General features: G+C 41.8%; 1 protein-coding gene across 11 annotated transcripts in view; it reads left to right on the forward strand.

Moving 5' to 3' along the window:
• The window catches only part of Piezo2 (piezo type mechanosensitive ion channel component 2), a 428,243-nt gene that overhangs the window by 348,297 nt on the left and 60,366 nt on the right, over positions 1–19,580 (forward strand). For 8 of the 11 annotated variants that reach the window (XM_045144701.1, XM_045144707.1, XM_045144708.1 and 5 more), the window contains 11 exons: positions 317–521; positions 637–738; positions 2,881–3,046; positions 3,788–4,031; positions 5,179–5,275; positions 6,290–6,449; positions 9,168–9,257; positions 10,709–10,830; positions 11,842–11,913; positions 15,995–16,101; positions 17,404–17,502. In XM_045144701.1, coding sequence (XP_045000636.1) covers positions 317–521; positions 637–738; positions 2,881–3,046; positions 3,788–4,031; positions 5,179–5,275; positions 6,290–6,449; positions 9,168–9,257; positions 10,709–10,830; positions 11,842–11,913; positions 15,995–16,101; positions 17,404–17,502 — 1,464 coding nt within the window. The remainder of the gene's footprint in view (positions 1–316; positions 522–636; positions 739–2,880; positions 3,047–3,787; positions 4,032–5,178; positions 5,276–6,289; positions 6,450–9,167; positions 9,258–10,708; positions 10,831–11,841; positions 11,914–15,994; positions 16,102–17,403; positions 17,503–19,580) is intronic. The other 3 variants (XM_045144706.1, XM_004656834.2, XM_012948385.2) reach the window with 1 other exon arrangement.

Raw genomic sequence — 19,580 nt, forward strand, 5'->3', positions numbered from 1 at the left:
GATGGTGGTAAAATAATAATAGAATGAACAGTATAATGGCATTCTATAGTATTCATAATTATCCATAGTAGAATTAATGGGATAAATTTACAATGATAATATTTCATGAGGACATCATTTATTATTCTCTCCACTGTTTGAGGTGGTTACTCTAAGATTTTTTTCTGTCTTCATGCTTAAAAGACACTCAAGAGTGAGACTCCTTGGGGACCTGTGCAGACAGACCTGCCTGAGAAATGGAGATCTCTTCCCTGCACGTGCATGTCGCTAATACTTGTAAATCCAGCCTTTCATGCCTCTCATCATCCTTCCACAGACCTGTTTCCTAATGTCAGTGAACGTGATTGGTCAGCGCATGGATTTCTACGCCATGATTCATGCCTGCTGGCTCATTGCCGTCTTGTATCGACGCAGAAGAAAAGCCATCGCTGAGGTCTGGCCCAAGTACTGCTGCTTCCTGGCTTGCATCATCACTTTTCAGTACCTCATCTGCATCGGCATTCCCCCAGCTCCCTGCCGAGGTGAGCCCTCTGCCTAGGGCCGTACTCTGAGCAAAAGCCATTGCCAGAGGAGGGCTGGAAAGGGTGTCCCTCACAGGGATTTGACCTGGCTGCTCTTCCCTGCTCTTCTCTGCAGATTACCCGTGGAGATTCAAGGGTGCTAACTTCAATGACAACATCATCAAGTGGCTATACTTTCCCGATTTCATCGTGCGGCCCAACCCTGTGTTTCTGGTCTGTAAGTGTTTCTGCTGTGGGACCACAGGACGTTGGCATTTAGGCTCAGATTTGTCCATTCTTCTTCACGTCTTCTACATTAGTGCCTTTCCTTCCTACTCTGGACTTCACAAGAATGTAGAAGGCTGGTCTTAGAACTTAGAATTCCATTAGTTCTATTATACATAATTATTAATACTATAGAATTCCATTATGCTATTCATTCTATTATTATTTCATCACCATCATTTCAGGCCACCACAGTTGCAGAGTATCCTAAGTTACTAACAGCTTCTACTTGCTGTAGTCCATTGTTCAAATGAATAAATCAATGCTGACATTATATCTTCACTTCCCAATATCCCCTATTCCCCAACACACATGCACATACCTACCCACCCACCTTTTCAACGCAAGACTGGTAAAGGTGTTTTGTGAGTTGTGCTTCCATTTCCAGCCACGATGGCAGGCAAATCAAAGAAAAAAAGGGGCAGTGGCAGTGAGGGGCATACTATAAATGCCAGTCACCAAGATCTGGGCTACAAGGTCCAAGCCTTGCAGGACATGTGGCAAATAGATATTTGAGGCAGGAGCTATAGAAAACTCCAAAGTAACTGCCCTACTGTAGGCCTCAGGAGGTACAGGATTAAATTCAAAGCCAAGGACGTTATCTGCACCTCTGGGCAGCCCAGAGGCCTGGCCTGGGGAGTCTGCTGTGGGTTGCTCTTATCCTTCTACAAACTGCCTTTGCCACCTGCTCTTGGAAACCTTTATTGTGGCTGAGCCATGGGGAATCTCTTTATATCACTGCAAAGGAAGGTGGTGAGATTAAATAACAGAAGTGTCTACATCTACCACATGTAAAAGGATAAAGGAAGGCTTGGAGAGATTGCTCAGTGGTTAGGTACACTTCCTGTGCGTGGGCCTCAGGAGGCCTGTGATTGTCCAGATATCCAGATCCCATGTAAAACATTTGGGTATGGCCACACTCATCTGTGATCCCCAGTTCCACAGGAGAGCAGGAACCAGAGAGTCAACAGAGCTTGGCCTCCAGAATCAGTAAAAAGAGACTCCAGCTCAAAAACAAGACCAGACAGAAGAGCAACCGACCAGGACACCCGATGTCCCAGTCTGTTACTGCAGCCAAATGACACTCTACACACACACACACACTCACACACCTACACATATACACACACAAACATACATCCATATCCACATACATACACACACACTCCACACACAAAGCACATACACACACACACACACACATATACATACACATGCATGTGCACACATATAAATACACCCCCAAGCATATGGAGTACCACAAAGGTACTTACATATGCATATGCACCACACACACAAAGCAAAACTATTCTTAACTTTTTTTTTACTTTTAGATGGTTTCCAATTTTCTTTGTTTTAATATTTGAGAGGGGGGACAGATAGAGAATGGGCACTCGAGGGCCTCTAACCACTGCAGAGGAACTCCAGACACATATGCCACCTTGGGCATCTGGTTTTACATGGGTACTCAGGAATTGAAACTGGGTCATTTGGCTTTTCAGACAAGTGCCTTAACCACTAAGCCATCTCTCCAGCCAGGTTTACAAAATTGTATTTGCTTATAAACTTTTGCTTGTCTTTTTAAAAACTTTATTGAGCACTTCCATAAATATAGACAATATAACATAGTCATAATCCTCTCTCACTACCTCCCTATCCCCCACTCCCAAATCTCCCTCCACTGAATCCATCTTCTTTCCAATTATTCTCTCTTTTATGTTGACGTTATCATTTTTCCCTCCTATTATGCAGGTCTTGTAAAGGTAGCATCAGAAAGCAAAAATAAAAGAATAAGGAAAATGATGAGAATAGTTAGTTCTGCAGTTTCTCCCTCAACAGTGCTGGGAGAAAATGACCCTGCTCCCAGCCAAAATTCATAGTCATGCATCCAGGCTCGCCTTGCCATGAAACACATCTACTCTCCCCCCATGCCAAGATCCAGAAGCAGTAACTGGGCCCTGATCCTGGAAAGCAAGCTGTGTTCTGTATGCTCTGGGGACAGGACTCGCTTAGGAGCTAAGGGGCAGCTGTACTGTACAGTGACTGTGTGTGGCGCTGTGGAACCTGGAAGAGTGCTCTGCCTTTGTCTTGCCAGATGACTTCATGTTGCTCCTGTGCGCCTCCTTACAACGGCAGATTTTTGAGGATGAAAACAAAGCTGCCGTGCGCATCATGGCCGGGGACAATGTTGAGATCTGCATGAACCTCGATGCAGCCTCGTTCAGCCAGCATAACCCTGTACCAGACTTCATTCACTGCAGGTAGCAGCCGCTATGCCTCTGCTCAGGCCATCCTGCGTGAGATGTCACTCAAGTAGCTCCTCTGCTATTGTTCCGATGTTTTATCTCTCTCCCGCTCTCTCTAATGCTCACTCATGCTCTTCCCTCTCCCTTCTGTCCTTTATCCTATCCTCCCTCACCCCTCCCTCCCTTGGCTGTCCTCTGTCCTCTCTTTTCTCTGTTCTCCTCTCTCTTCTTTCCATTCTCTGTCTCCCTCTCTCCATCCCTCCCTCTCTCTCTCTCTCTCTCTCTCTCTCTCTCTCTCTCTCTCTCTCTCTCTCTCTCTCCTGCCCTCATGGGAATTAGATCAACTAAACTACACAGCAGAACATGAAGGCTCAGTACTCCGAGTGCTGAACCTCTGAGCTATGCTTCTGTGTCTGCTTTTGTTTGTCACTGCCAACTGTCCTTCATGGCCTCACCATCCTCTTCCTCAAAGAGAAGCTTAGAATACTCAAGCAGTAGTTAGAAAATGTTCCTGTTTGTGAGAAATTTGTCCTAAATAAGATAGGATAAGCACAACCCTACACAGTGTTTTCTCTACCTGCCTATGTGTGCTAGGCAGTGGGACATGGATGATGACTACAGAACTCACCATGTGGTTCACAGAATACTTTCGTGACAAGCTGTGTGTCAGGTGTGAAGGGTTTTCACTCTTCAAGCATCGCTCCTTGTTTGGCATGTTTGTAGTTACCCCTTTATTATGTGGGTTTTGTTTTCCAGATCTTACTTGGATATGTCCAAAGTGATCATCTTCAGCTACCTCTTCTGGTTTGTCCTCACCATCATCTTCATCACAGGAACGACAAGGATCAGCATATTTTGCATGGGTTACTTGGTGGCTTGTTTCTACTTCCTGCTCTTTGGGGGCGATTTGCTACTGAAACCCATCAAGAGCATCTTGCGCTACTGGGACTGGCTGATTGCTTACAATGTCTTTGTGATTACGATGAAGAATATACTGTCCGTAAGTGGATCCTGCCATCTAACACACTTGTGGTTTCAGCGTAAGAGTAAACACCCCACTCTGCTGTTATTAAAAGCCTGGTGCCTCTCACCAGATAGGTTGTTGCAAATTCAGGATTTGATGATGATTCACTACGCCTTATTTAGTATTCAGCAGAATGTTTTCTGCTCATTTCCCCTCTGCAGATCACATGATGAGAGGTTATGTATTCACACAAATTCTAAAATGTTTTATTACTTAAAATCCTTTCCCTCTTGAGGAAGAATTTGTCCTCCCTCCTCGTGCGTGACAGGAAGTTGTCCTTTCATGAGTGAACCAGCCACCACATCTTTTCAAAGTCATATTGTGGTAGACAAGAAGTCATTCTTGGACCTAGAAAGATCTGTAGAATGTGAAATAAAATGAGAATGCCACGTGGGGTGGGGAACAAGGTGAAATGGGCCTTTGGGTACAAGAACATTTTCTGTTACCAGAGATGTAGGTGGATATGAGAGGGAACTCAGTAGCATGATGCTTCTGAGTACAGTCATTCAGATTAGAACCTAAGAAGGCAACATGGGTACTAGGAACAACACACACAGTTTGCAGTGCTATCACAAAGCTGTGTTCCCAGGCATAACTTGTCCCTTAACATGACACTGCCCAGGAATAATTCCAGAGTCACATGCCTCTTTAATGCCACCATTCAAATTACTTCACGCTGTAGGGAACTTAACCAACAGTCTTTCATACACTGAAGGAATTAATGCCTGTCTGCCTGGCTCTGACTGAACTCTGTATCTTTTCCTAATGGATGTGACTGGTCATGTATTAGATGGAATGTTATTTTTTGTGGGCGGCAGGCATGTGTTATCACTGTGTTTAGAGGTCTAGGGAAGTCTAGCTATGAGTACTTGAGTAATTGATTTTGTACATAGATTGCTGAAAGATTAATGTAGTGAATGGTAAATGGATTTTTTCTCAGCATTTTAGCCTAATCATAGTAATTTTCACTGGGAGCAGTGTTGGGAATTGGTGATGAGGGTGTGAAACAGGACAGCAGGAAGTAAGCTCATGCTGAAACTGATCTCTCATGTGTTCCTGTAAATGTACAGAGCTTGAAAATTTGCCTTGTGGGTTTTTTGTTGTTGTTTATTTGTCTTTGCAGATAGGAGCGTGTGGATACATTGAAACACTGGTGGAAAATAGCTGCTGGTTGATCCAAGCTTTCAGCCTGGCCTGTACAGTCAAAGGCTATACAATGCGTAAGTGTGAGGGGAACATTTGGGAGTAGGAAAGAAAGTGCCATTGATCTGATTAAAACCTATGGTAAAGCACATTAGAGAAACAAGATTGCACTGGAGGCCAAATCTTTCTCCTGATAGAGGCTGTAGAACTGGAGTGTGTGGTGAACCCATTGTCTGTAACAAGGTGTCCACCCCCCACAGCAGGCATCTTTGGTCATTGTCTAGATACCTCCCACACCCCACCACCCTGTGTGGGGATTGAATGTAGTGTAGTGATGACTCACCATACTTTTTCCAATTAGTATATGAAGGATTCCAGCCACCTTCTCAAAGCTGCAGTTGCCCCAGCCGTAATGGTGGTATCTCAAGGTACCTTAGGCTTACAGATCTTCTTTCTTCAGGAAGACCAGGAGATATCAGATTCATCAAACCAACTGGGAGGTGCCCCTACCCTGGGGTCCACAGTTAGATCCCCAGAGAGACCCAGGGAAGTTCTATCCCTACTGCCTGCCCCCAAAACACAGGTCACGTCACCAGTGATCGTCCATGGTGCACAGTAAGGAGGCTGTTTACATAAGATGCTGTCCCTCACCAGGGCTTCCAACCTAAGCTGTGCCTAGCTGAGGATATGTCATCACCTGCACAGGGCTCATTGTCAATCTGGTTGCATCTGGGTAGGCCTCTCTCCTGGACAGGTATTTTCTTCTGGATCAAAGCACTTCATCTGCCATTGGAAAATCATTTTTCCATTTGTGTGTGGAGGGAGGAGAGGGTCCCTGAAGAATTACTCAGGGACTTCCCTGCCCACAGTGTTAAGAGTTCACTGTATGGTTTCCCTCTTGGACTTGTGGTGTGATTTGGCTTGACGTGTACGGTGTTGTTTGTGAGCCACTCTGCCCATGCGTAAGTCAGCATATCAGAATGCTGCTGTGACCCGTCGGATTTCCCAAGCCCCGTACTGCAGGATTTATAAAATAGCAACAGAAGCAGGGGCTCATCTCAGTGTGGGTTCTCCCTGCTTGGCTGCCACAGCTAACGAGAACGCGTCCTGCAAGCTGCCGAGCGGGGAGGCAGGGATCATCTGGGACAGCATCTGCTTTGCCTTCCTCCTGCTGCAAAGAAGAGTCTTCATGAGTTACTATTTCCTGCACGTCGTGGCTGACATAAAAGCTTCCCAGATCCTGGCATCCAGGTGGGTCAGGGCGCTTTCCTAGGAGGCTTGCCTGAACATAATGATGCATGATGGTTTCTGTCTGACCTTGCCTGGAGAACCCATAAGAAATTTAAAGATGCCTTCTAAGAAAACCAGTTCCGGGACATGGCACCAGGCTTTTAAGATCTAAGTAGTATCAAAAAAGTCTGTTATACTAGAAGGACTTGGGACACTGGAAGTTGAAAGGCACAAGTATATTAGATACCCGTGACCCCCTCACTGGAAGCAGTTCACTCTGGCCTCAATCAAAACAGTAACATACTAATATGAAACATGTTGGCTAGATGAGAGTTTAGCCTGTCCTCTCTGATCTTGCCTATTTTAAGAAGAAATTCCTGTCAATGGAGAAAAACATTATCATAATCTACTATTTTACAGATCTTAAGTGGAGAAGTAGTATGTTACTCAAGCCTTCATATTAAGGAACTCAAAAAACTTAACAAAATTCCAGTTAAAACAATAGGTAATATATCTGAATAAACAGATGATATACTCAAATGAAAGCCTAAGCATAGAGTCCGTGGTGTAGCTCACTGGTAGAGAACATTCATTCCTCAGCATCACACACATGGAAAAAAAAAGATCAAGTAAAAATATCCAACAAATACATGAAATAACTTCAATATCACCAATCATTAACAAGATGCAATCAAAACCACAATGAATAAATAAATACATAAATAAAGTTAGTATCATTTCAACCCCATCAGAATGGCTGTTACTACAAAACCAGTCAATGCTAGTGGGGATGCTATAAGAAGGAACCTTTATACACTGTTCATGGGAATTTAAATTAACGTAGTCATTATGGGAATAGTTTGGAGGCTCGGAGAGTGGCCATAGGATACCACCATTTTACATTCCTCTCCTTATCCTTCCTTCTGCATCTTCTCCACCTCTCCTGATTTCCTTCTCTGCATTGCTGGCAGTTTCCACGTTGTCACCTGTTTCTCCTTTGCACTCCATCCTCCCTGAGGCTTTTGCTCTGATCTTGCAGGCCTAGAAAGACTGAGGCAATCGCTAATGACTAATGGGTGTGCTGCTGAGGGGAGGGGCCAGTGGCCTGATATGCAGTCCTCAGATTTCTACGCTTACCCAGGGAGGCACGGAACAACCTATAGTTTCTTTAGTGCTCACTAGCTAGCAAACGTTAGGATTTATCATATGATACGATAGTTCTGTTTGTTGTTATGTTTGAGGCAAGGTCTCACTCGAGCCTAGGCTAACATGGAACTCGCTTTAGCCCAGGCTGGCTTCAAAGTCCCAACTTTATTGTACCAATAGCCACAGTTGAACTTGAGGTTTAAACTTACACATCCGTGATTATGGCACCAATTTCCCTAGATTCCATTCCCTTCCCTTGCCAAATAGGAAGCAGTGTTCCCAACCAGGAAGCAGGAAGCTAAGTCCTTTTTGATAATGAGTGAAGATCACTTGTCAGAAGGCAGGATTTGTGTCATGCCTTTAATCCCAGCCCTTGGGAGGCCGAGGTAGAAGGATCGCTGTAAGTTTGAGGGAAGCCTGGACTACAGAGTGAGTTCCAAGTCAACTTGAGCTAGAGTGAGACCCTACATTGAAAAAAGAAGAAGAAGAAGATGAAGACGAAGACGAAGACGAAGACGAAGAAGAAGAAGAAGCAGCAGCAGCCAGGATTTGAGAACCAGAGAGACAATGGGACTCCCAGGGTATGAAAGACCCCACACAGAAGTCACTCAGCCAGTGCCATCCTCGGCAGCTATGACACACCTCCAAGCACAGGGCAAGTGCATCTCTGGGTTCCCACACATCTAAGATTTGCCAAATAAGTGACCAAAGGGACAGAGTTGAGGATATCGAGAAAAGCTCAAAAGATTTATGGGAACGCTTTGACTGTCCTGAGACATTAGGAAAGCAGAAGGAGTGGATAGATAGAAGGAAGGGAAGGAAGTGGCTGAGTGCCCCAAAGGAGCCAAGCTCCACCCTTGCCTAGTCCCAGTAGAGAACGGCCCAGCCCCAACTCCAGCCTTTCCTACTCAGCCAGCCCCTCCCTTTAGCTTCAGCTCTAAGAAAGCTAGGAAGCCAAAATGGTATATATCTTGTGGGACACCTTTGAAGAGACACGTGGCCATTGATACTGGTACAGAACATTGTCCATGTATTGGCCTCCTGGGGTGGCAAGCAGTCCACTGGGTTCTGACAGGCAGGTGGAGCTAGTCCTTGTTAATCTTCTGGAAACAGGTGGTAACCTTGCTCAGGTGACTTCTGTTCAGCACCAGTAAAGGTTGTGTTGCAGTTACCTTCTTGTTGGTGGGACAAAACACCAGATCAGAGGCAGCTCATGGAAAGAATGTGTTTACTTTAGCTTACAGTTTTGAAGGGAAGTCTCATCATGGCAGGAAAAATGTGGCAGAACAGAGGCTGGGCATCACATCAGCTAGAAGGTAGCAGAGGGGATGAATTTGCTATACCCAATGAGGCTAACAAACTTCAAGGCCAGCCCCCAGTAGTGCACCTCCTCCACAAGGTTCTACCCCCAAAAGGCTCCACCAGCTGAGCTTCAAGTATGAGGTGTAATTGCAAACACATGAGGCTCTGGGGGACATTTTACATTCAAACCACCACACGATGTTATGGCTTCTGACTTTTAATGATCATTTTCAGGGGAAGAGAAACAGTGGTGAGAATACTGATTTGTTCTGTATTTCTAATTTCTCCTAGAGGGGCCGAACTTTTTCAGGCCACGATCGTAAAAGCTGTCAAGGCAAGAATTGAGGAAGAAAAAAAGTCCATGGACCAGCTGAAGAGACAGTAAGGATACTGCTGCACTGTGGTGCCCCGTCCCTTCTCTGATTTCTATGCTCATATCCAGCCGAGGCATGGCTCTTGGGGACCTCAAACCCCTGAAACATCTACATGTCAATATTCCTAATTTCCCATATGTCAGATAAATGACAAATGCTGCTAGACTAAATATAAAAGTAGTTTAATGGAAAGATAGCTCCAGGATGGTAGGAAGGTCATCTTGGAGAAATCTAGCCATTAAAGACTAGTTCAGTTATTTACCTGAGAGCCCAGAGCACATCATTTAAGTTCTCCAAATTTCCATTTTGTATCCTGAAATCAGGGCTCACAGCTTTCCCTTCCTCTTAGAGGTTTTAAAGATGAGCTTGCTAATGAATGAACTAGGGGCTTGCTCCATGCCAAGTGCTCAGAATAAGTAAATGCTCATTGCATCTGTGGAGGTAGGGACTAAATAACACATCAGATTTGGATGGGTCTTTTAAAATGATACAATCCAATCTCTGAGAGAGAAATGGATGAGCTCTGATATTAGATCACTTAGGGTGCACACTAATCAGAGTTAGCACTAAAATGTGACTCCTCTCTCCCTTAATTTGATTCAACTCTTTTTCTACTCTTTCACTTGTCCCTGGATGGGACAAGGTCTGGGCTGACTGTATCCAGGATTTGAAACTTCCCTTAAAAAGAATTTTCTCAGAATGAAATTTTCAACAATGAATGGGATGTCTATAAACTAGCGGTGGCACTTGTATGTGTGAGAACTAGCTGCAAAAGCTGATGGCTATAGAATTAAAAACCTAGATACTTAGATCTTTAAGGTAGAGACACTATGCTACCCCACCAGGAAAATACCCTGAGTTTACAATAACAGCTTCATTCCATTCTGACCTCTTTTCTCAGTTGTGTTCCCCTAAGCAGAGATATTTCCTAGAATAAGTTAAATTATTCCATGCCATGGTTACTTGCACAAAGACTCAGTTATGTATAAAAAAATGTAATTCAACTGTTGCTTCTAACTACTTAGTTCAGGTAGAGAAAAAGGGGGTAAGTCACCACATTTATAATGTGCTACTTTCCCTAAATGAGGCCTATATTGTAATTCACTTTGCTAACTTTCTCTTCATGTGTTTGAGAATGTAGAGCCTAGGAGGGTAATAGTGAATGGTAAAGACACAAAATGTGACCAGACATCAAGGACTGCATACTTATAAATGCTTAGCATTGTGCGCACTGGTCATATTATTAACTCCCATGTGTATGAAATGCAAAGTACCACAAGAGAGTAAGGAGAGATTTATCCCTAATGAGCAATGATATCACAATTCTTTAAATATATGAAAGTAAATTAACCACTTTGTTTGTGAGTTAAGACAAATGAATAACAATGGAAGTCCAAATTAATGATTCATGAGGTCACTGTATGTTTTTGGTATTGCTAATGCCATTTTATTTTGTAGGATGGATCGAATCAAGGCCAGGCAACAAAAGTACAAAAAGGGTAAGGAGAGGATGCTGAGCTTGACCCAGGAATCAGGGGAAGGCCAGGACATCCAGAAACTCTCTGAAGAGGACGACGATAGTACGTCACACATTTTCCTCTTTCCCAAGTACCTTGGCATTGACTCTGAACATGATATTGGATAGGGCTGTAAAATATCATTTCTTTTCATTCTACCAATATCATCAGTGTACCTTTTTAACTCTGCAAGTTTGTGCTTTCCTATTGTGAATGGGATGTGTTTGTTTCATTAGGGACCTTTTTTAATCAATTTCACAAGTATCTACTCTTCAGCAAGAGGCAGTTAATAAACATAACTTAGCTTTGTTATACATAAAAAATTAGCATGATTTTGCTTAATTTGTTCCTTTAGAGAAACTATTTTAGATTTCTGCCTTTTTCTACAAATTTAATGTGAAAATTAAATATGCATATGTATCTTATATCACTCTAAAATATTAGTAGTTAAAGTTTCAATTATTTCTATGTTCCTGTGATATCTGTTGAGAAATATACCTTGGTTATAGGTAATTGTAGATTTATGTAACTGAAGCTTTAAAAGTCTTTTTGTAGAAGCTTGCATGCTTTTCTCTCTGAAGGGACTAGAGAAAGGATGCATGATCACTTTCCATTTTACAGTACCTGTTCATCACCAGTAAATTACATTTTCCAGCCATGCTTTAAAATTATCAAAAGGAAAAGTTCTACTCATTGTCATTAACAACTTAATTACTACTAAATGGTTCTATAAACTGGGCACTGCTTCTGTTATGCTAATTTAATGAAAAAAAACAGTGTCAGGTGCGTTTTTCACAAATAATTCCTCCTTCTTATATTTCTTTCTATGCCCTCAAATACTAGGAAGCAAATGAGAATGTAACACACTGCTACAAAGCATTTGCTTTTTATCTTGTGAAATCAACTCTTAGCACTTTTATCATTTTCATATATACAACGTAGTTCCTTTTCCTGACCTCTGATGTACTTTTACAAATTTATCTAGATTTGACAATTGAGTTGTTTAAAAAGGTGGTTTTCAACTTTTGTTTGCTCACTTTATGAGAATTAATGTTTGGACATATTTTATTTTAGGAGAAGCAGAAAAACAGAAAGCCAAGGGCAAAAAAAAGCAGTGGTGGCGGCCTTGGGTTGATCATGCTTCCAGTAGGTTTTCTTGATCCTCTTCTGATCTCATCGACTCTAATCCTTATATCCTTGACCAGAATTCAGGCTCCCCATTACCTGTGTACCCTATGCATGGTTTGACCTTGTGACTTGATAGGGGGTCAGAATGTAATAAAGTTGTCATATTCATGGGCCTCAGGGCCCTAGAGACTGATTTCTCTACAGAAATTAGCCATATTGGCTAAAGAAAGCCACATATGTGCCTTATATAATCTTAAGCACAACTTATGGCTCAGGGAACAAAAATTTGAGTATGCTATCCAAATATGAGGTCTAGAACATGGCAATAAACCTTTAAGACCAAGCTTTGCTCGTCCTGGTACTCTGAAAGGTGGTCATGAATCATGAAGTTCAAAGTGCCTGTGACCCTCTTTGGAAGGCACTAGGCATAGAAGCCAGTGAGCCTCCTCTTCCCCACTCCCAGGGCTTTGATTTCATTTGCATTTACGGTTTTCTTGGCAATATGTCAAACTTAACTTAAAATAGATTTACTTTCTCACTTTGACTCCACCCCAATTTCCAACAGTACTCCAAACACCTAGGCCCAGCTTGCAACATGGCCTCAGAGCTGTCCAATGCTCAGGAGTAACCAAGAATAGCAAAACACGGAAATTCAGAGCTTGATGGCCACATAGAAGATAGTCTGTTTCCCACCTACTGATAAAAAAGGGTGGGGGGGCTACAGACCTCACTCCTGAATTTGTTCTGCTTAGTAAAGAAAGGGCCACCATTGGCCAATAGCTTCAGATGGAAGGACCCATACAAATCTAGTCCTCCTTGAATGTGGTAAAATACAGAACAATTATTATTTTGAAAATAACTTGCAATATCTGTAGGTTTTTATCTAACTGTAGGGAGTCCGATCATACAAGGAGGATCACCAAACCACATAACATCATTTAGTACTGGGAAGGACTCCACTTATTAGGAAACCCTTAGAAAGTCAAATAATCCAAAATTTTCCCATTCTTATTCTTAATGTCACATTGATCTGTTATTGGGCCTTCTCACCCTAAAAGTAATTTTCTGCAGTCAGAAAGCAAGCTTCATGAAACATTTGAATTTTGTTCAGTATATTTAGATATAATTCATTTTAATCTCCAATATTAAATTTCAGCATTATGGCAAAAAAAAATGAGTTTTAAAGAATTTCATTTAATTTTCTACTCAAGCAGAAAAAAAAAGGTTCAAGTTGAGGTCTGGTGTGACTGTCCTATTTATTATCTATGGGCATCTTAGCCATGCTAACAATATGGTAACCTAGTGCACTAAATCCTATGCTATCAAGTCACAAGTAAACTGTGCCTACTTTTCTGTTTTTGTAGGGCCTTTGCTAGTTTAGGGAGACCTATCCATTTCATAATCATGTCATATTGAATGTCTTGCCCCTTCAGCTGGGGTAAACTTCCACTGCAATTCCCACTGTTGTCTTTCCTTTTGGCATTTAAGCATTGAATTTTCAACAGAATTGGATATGGTCTTTGATAATCATCTTACACGTTGGTAATAACTTAAAAGAGCTTTCTGTGAACATTAATGATGTTAGATTTTTCTGATTCATTTCACCCTCATTATATCAATTCCTTGAAAACTGGTGTTCAACTCAGTGTGCCTCATTACAGTATGGTATGGTGCAATAATGCAGGGCTGTGTGAAATTCATGGTTTGGAACTGTACTGTGAATTGAATTCTAATTTTTTCCTACAAAACGTATTTGATTTTCCAGGCTTAAGGGAATGAATGTGTAGTTTTCATATTTAGCCTATGATAAGTTCCAGACCTTACCTTTAGATGTGGAAAAATATTATTAAAAGCCCTTGTCCTGATCTGTTGAGTAATGGCACTGGGCTTCCAGTAGCTTCTTATAGATGACGAGTGTAATTGGAATAACAATGTGGAAGTCTACTGAAGGCATGAGAATGTTGCTTTGTGATCTATGTTGCTATTCTGAAACAAAGATGTTTACATATTCTGTAGTGACATATCTAGTTCCATACCTATGTACACACACAGGATTGCATTATTGCTATTCAATGATACCTTCCATCCAAGTGGGGATGTCTCCATATCAGTTCTGTCCTACCCTAATTAAGGCCAAGCTTTTTGTTGATAAGTATCTATTGTGGAGAGCTGGGTTTGTGTGGGTAAGAACGGTGAGATTTTAAAAAATTAACTTCAAACTACGTAGCTCAGCAATGACATCGTCATCCATGACACGTGATGCTGGGCACAAGCTGTCATCGCCACTGCACTACTCTGATGGAAGAGCTTTTCTCACTGTTAACAGGAGGCACAAATAAAGACATTCTCTGTGATTTTCCTAGCATTGCTCCAACCACATTTTTTAAAAGAAATAATAGACTTAAAAATTTTTCCCCTTCATTTTTATCTGCTAACATAATAAGTCAGCGATGTTACTAATGTTAAAATCAGTGCTTGATGTGGAAATTATTTGGGTGCAGCCAGCCATACGAATAAAGGCTTTGGAAGGTATGATTGAATAACAATTTCAGCTATTGTTAATTTTAGTGCCTATAATGAGGGTAAAATGTTCTGTCCTGTAATCCCCTGTGTTTGTCCTAAATGACCATGTGACAGAGTCCAAGTAACTCCCCTGCAATCTTCCAGCTTCTATGAAGGCATTACTTTAATGGTCTTCCTCACTGTCAAATGTAATGCTGTCACTTTGGTTTGTTCTTGCTTATTATTACCTTATGTTGTACTGCATCCATTTCCTCAGGCCTGGGCCCAATACATTGGACCTGGCTTTTTCTTCAAAACAAGAATAACAAATTATAGTGCTTCTGTTCAAGGATATAAGGCCCAATTCATTCACTCTGCATCTTCATGGATGGAGGCTCAGAGTCGTCTGAAATCATGGGCAAAATTGCTGGACTTCTGACCATAGCTAGTGACATCGAAGCAACTAAGTTTAACCAAGCCAAGGTTTCCCATTTCCTTACGAGGCATAAATTCCAAAGATAACTTATTACATCACATTCTCTCACCCCCAAAGATGCCTCTGTAATTGGCAAACTCAAATACAGTTTGAAACTGTGAAGACATTTTTTTCCATAGAAATGTGTATGATAGGTCTCTTCACTACTAAATGTAAAAGTCCGCAAACTGTTAAAAATTGAAATTCCTAAATGTCTTTGAACCACTAGATAGAAATCTCTGTTTTCTCTGTTCCCCTGACACAGGCAGTATAGTCCTGCAGGGCAAGAGTCTGACAGAGGCCAAGGCAGGCCATACTGTTTGTGTTTTGCACCTGATGGTCACTAGAGTCCCCTTGGATTGATTTCATTATATTCCGAGGGAGTGTCTGGTTGACCAAAAGTGTGACAGAGCCAAATGCTATGGACCACATCTGCTGCTTCTCCATCGACCCCACCGCTACAAACGTAGAAGCAGCCAGAGCAGTTGTCATGTTTTGTTTGTTATTGTTACCTACCTGTTTCCTCCTTGTGGTGACCTGTTTGTTGTTACTGTCTGTCTTATTTTGTTTTTGAACTCTTTCAAATGTCTCGTCTTCTATGTTGTCTCCCATGTCACATGTGGAGAAGCCAGGTCTGCACGGTATAAAGTGACATAGAGGCTGGTGTCACTGATCTCGGTCCCAAGTCACCCTGGTTGGCTTGTCTGTAACAGACCTTGCCAAATCTCCCACTTCACTCTGGCCTTGTCTATGGAATCAAAATTCCTGAATTGCAAAACATGAGGATGCAAGTCATTTGGCATCTCTGTGACAAAGACAGTCTTCAGCCCTGTCATTTGACAGTGAAGGAGAAAGGAAAGTTCAGGTCAAGCCTTTCGTGGCAAATCTCTTCAATGGCACAGACAAGGCCTCATTCACGCTCTGTAAATCCAGCCCTGCTAGCAGCACCTAGCACTAGATTAAAACAGGTTCTCTCCATCTGTTTTCTCACTGCTAACCTCTCTGGCTGTCATCCTCTTAAGGGTCATGTGTGTGTCTTTAGGGTGGGGAGTATTTTATTAATAAACTCCCAAATAGCTCACGTGTCTTTCAAGAAGTAAGCAGATATTTTGTTTTGCTCAGTGGTCAGAAGTGGAGACTATTATTTGTTTGAAACGGACAGTGAAGAGGAGGAAGAGGAGGAGCCAAAAAAGGAAGATGAGGAGCCGCCACGAAAGTCAGCTTTCCAGGTAAGTAGGGGGTTGGAAAAGTGAAGCCCTTTGATAGTCAGAAGAGTTTTGTTTTTAATTGACATCTTTATTGCAGGCCTAGACAACTTCTGCCATACTCATGTGTCTTCTGATGGACATCTGAAATTCCTGATTTCTAATTAAACTATAGCCAGGCTCACCCTCCACAATATTCTAATTATTGCCACACAAGAGAAGGGTTGTGTGGTTGGGTCTTCATCCCTGGCATCAAAACATTTTTTGATGCTCTAAACAAAAATAAATAAATAAATATTCACTGGGTATAGTTTATTTATGAATTTACTTTGTCACTAGATAATTTCCTTAGCATTGCTTTAGATGGCTTGAATGGACTTATGTTTCCATATGAGAAATATTTAATTGTGAAAGTAAAGCACTTCCAAATGATGGCATAAATGTTGCCTCCGATCTTGGGAATCACTTTCACTTGTCATGTTTAAGATTTGAGAAGGTATTATTAATAACAAAATCACCTGGCTCAATTTTATCTTTTCAGCTGAGCTCCCTCTATTCCAGAACCTACTTTCTCACCTCCCCCCCCCCCGCAGCTTTGAATAACCAGCCAATTTACATTGTTTCTAGGGGATTGTGTGGTCCATGCTGCTTAAAGATGAAGCAAAGCCAATACACCAGGGATGAACACTAACCCCTCTGGCTATGGTCCTTTTAGGGATGTTTCTTTGTATGTGTTTCTCTGACCAGTGGACCACAGATTGGCATAGTTATTTCTCATTTAACATCATACAAAGCACATAGAATGGTAGCCACCAAACCACACGTTAGGTCCATGATAAAGCCATACCCATATTCCTGGCCAGGTTTTCATAAATGGACAAGCTCAATTCCAATAGTCTTCCTAATGAAGTTGAAGAACTACATTACCTCGGGAGCCTACTTTGGTCTGATGCTGCCTTGCTGGCTCCATCGCTCCGTGTCTGTTTCTTGGTGATCGTGGTTGTGTGCATGTGTGCAGCTTCTTGCCAAATACTAATGACTTAGCCGATTTCTTTTTCTTCTAATGAATTTTATTCTAACCACCACTAGTTGTGCAGCCAAGAAGAGAACATGAGCCATCTTCACTATGTGGATTGCATTATTGACTGTGTTCTCTCTCTCCTTACTCACCAGCTGGGCACGCTTTATTCTAGCTTCAGTGATGGGCACACTTTAACCTCAGTGATGGTAATTGTAGAGAAACTCATGTGACATCGTAGATTTAATTGTTTGCCTTTGTTTTTTTTTCCCCCCTACTAACTACTTTTGCTTTGTCCTTCTTTGTAGAGAGCTATTGGGAAGTTTGCCTCAGCCCTTTTAGCCTTGCCAAAGTCTGTCATTAAACTTCCCAAAACTATTCTTCAGTATTTAATCAGAGCTGCAAAGGTATTTCACATTTTACTGATGTGTAGTGTGTGACTCTCTGCTCCGTAGAACTTTAGAAAAACACATCTGCATTTTCTCTGTTCTATAAATCATACAATGAAAGTATTATAAAGATGTAGAATATTAGGAAAGTTTCCCAAAAAGAGTTGTTAGAAGCTGAATATCTTATTTGACTGCTGTTTTTAAGTAGACGCCAAGAACTATCGAGAAATAGAAAGAGAAAATGCAGATACACATGTACTTTCTCTCCTCATAGTTTTGCGTAAGTTACAACTCATTTGAAAACGATCACATCTGGTTGCATGCATCAGTTACAATGAGCAAAACATACAATAATTTTTCTCAGAAAGCTGGTAAAATTTGGGCAAACTAATGAAAGATTCCTTTGGCTCCATCTCTTTTTTTGGCTTCTTATTAGTCTCCATCTTCCCAAATTGGATCCAACTGTCCAGTTCCTAAGTCCAGCACAATTTCTCTCATGGCTGCACAGCTCCTCGGTCCCATGGATCATGAAAGAACGTTTGAATCCAGTGTTAAATAAGTCACTTGTTGATTCATCTAATACGCAATAAAAGTCATCCTGCCACCTGTGCTGTAGTTACTTCATTATTAAAGTAACAGACTATTCATCCTGTGAGTTGTAGAAGGTGCTTCCTTCCAGAGTCAACCAGTGGCAGACCCTACAACTCTTAGGCCCTTATGCTCCATTAGTGTCCAGCAAACAAGATAATGACAAAAAAAGAAACCAGTGTGTCTGGCTTTCTTTCTGGGTTCTTATTTCAACTCAGATTCCTTGGGTTGTTTGGGACATGACAGTGTCTGTGTGGCAGCCAGGTGCCAGCCACACTGCTGGTCTACCCGGAGCATCAAAGCCCAACCTTCCACGTGCCTTCCATTTTTAAAGACCATTAAACGTCTCCAAACTGATTTTAGTTAAGAGTCACTATTGCTATTTCCGTAGCTACTTTATCTTTTCTCCTGTATGAGTGAGGTTGTAATTTGTCCAAACCCCTTATTTTAAGAATCTTCTGCAGATGATAAAGAAGATTCTGAGTCGCAACTAAATTAAAGGACAGATTAGGAAACTTTACCAATTTCAGTTAAAGATCCCTACTGCAATAAAATTCCCCTTTTTAATTTTTTTTTTTGCTTTTTATTTTTATTTATTTATTTGAGAGCTACAGACAGAGAGTGAAAGAGGCAGAGAGAGAGAGAGAGAATGAGTGCACCAGGGCGTCCAGCCACTGCAAACGAACTCCAGATGAATGCACCCTCTTGTGCATCTGGCTAACGTGGGTCCTGGGGAATGGAGCCTCAAACTGGGGTCCTTAGGCTTCACAGGCAAGCACTTAACCACTAAGCCATCTCTCTGGCCCAAAATCCTCCTTTTTAAAGGAATAAATGTATTTTTGCTTAATGACTGTTTGATAAAAAATTAATCCTCTAAGTCAAAAAAAAAAAAAGATAAAATTTAAGATTAAACTCAGGGACCCACACTCATGCCAGTGGCTGTTTGGAGAACTCTGGTATTTACAGTCCCATGAGCTTTCTCCTTCTGGCTGGTGTGGTGAAAGCCACCAACTTGGGTGGCAGTCAGAGCTGCAAAGCAATGTCTAGGAAAGTCAGCAAAAAACGACTGCTACTGACCATCATCCAAATGGAGCTGGAAAATATTTACATTTCAAAGCATCAACCTTAAAGTGACTTTCCTGCGAGTAAGGAATCACCTCCTCCCTCATACTGAACTTGACCAGAAGTTTTCCTGTCACTGAGAAGACACTGATGATAGGTTTCATCCTTTAGGGATCAAGGTAGAGCCAGGAGTTCCCTTCAACATGTCAGAGAATTAATGGTGTTTTACCCGCCCTTCCCATGGAGTCCTGAACCCTGTCCCTAACTGTCTTCCTCCCTCTGTCCCTCCCTTCCAGCTGTTCTCTTTTACTTCCAAGCAAGATGTCCTCCAACTTGTGTATCTGCTACACTCACAAATCTTACTACTTTTGTATTTCCTATGTTTGAAATTCTTTATCTAATCGAAAATAATAATACAGTTGCACTTCAGTTAAAGGAAATGTCAC

This window comes from Jaculus jaculus, chromosome 2 (assembly GCF_020740685.1).
Source record: "Jaculus jaculus isolate mJacJac1 chromosome 2, mJacJac1.mat.Y.cur, whole genome shotgun sequence".
NCBI lineage: Eukaryota > Metazoa > Chordata > Mammalia > Rodentia > Dipodidae > Jaculus > Jaculus jaculus.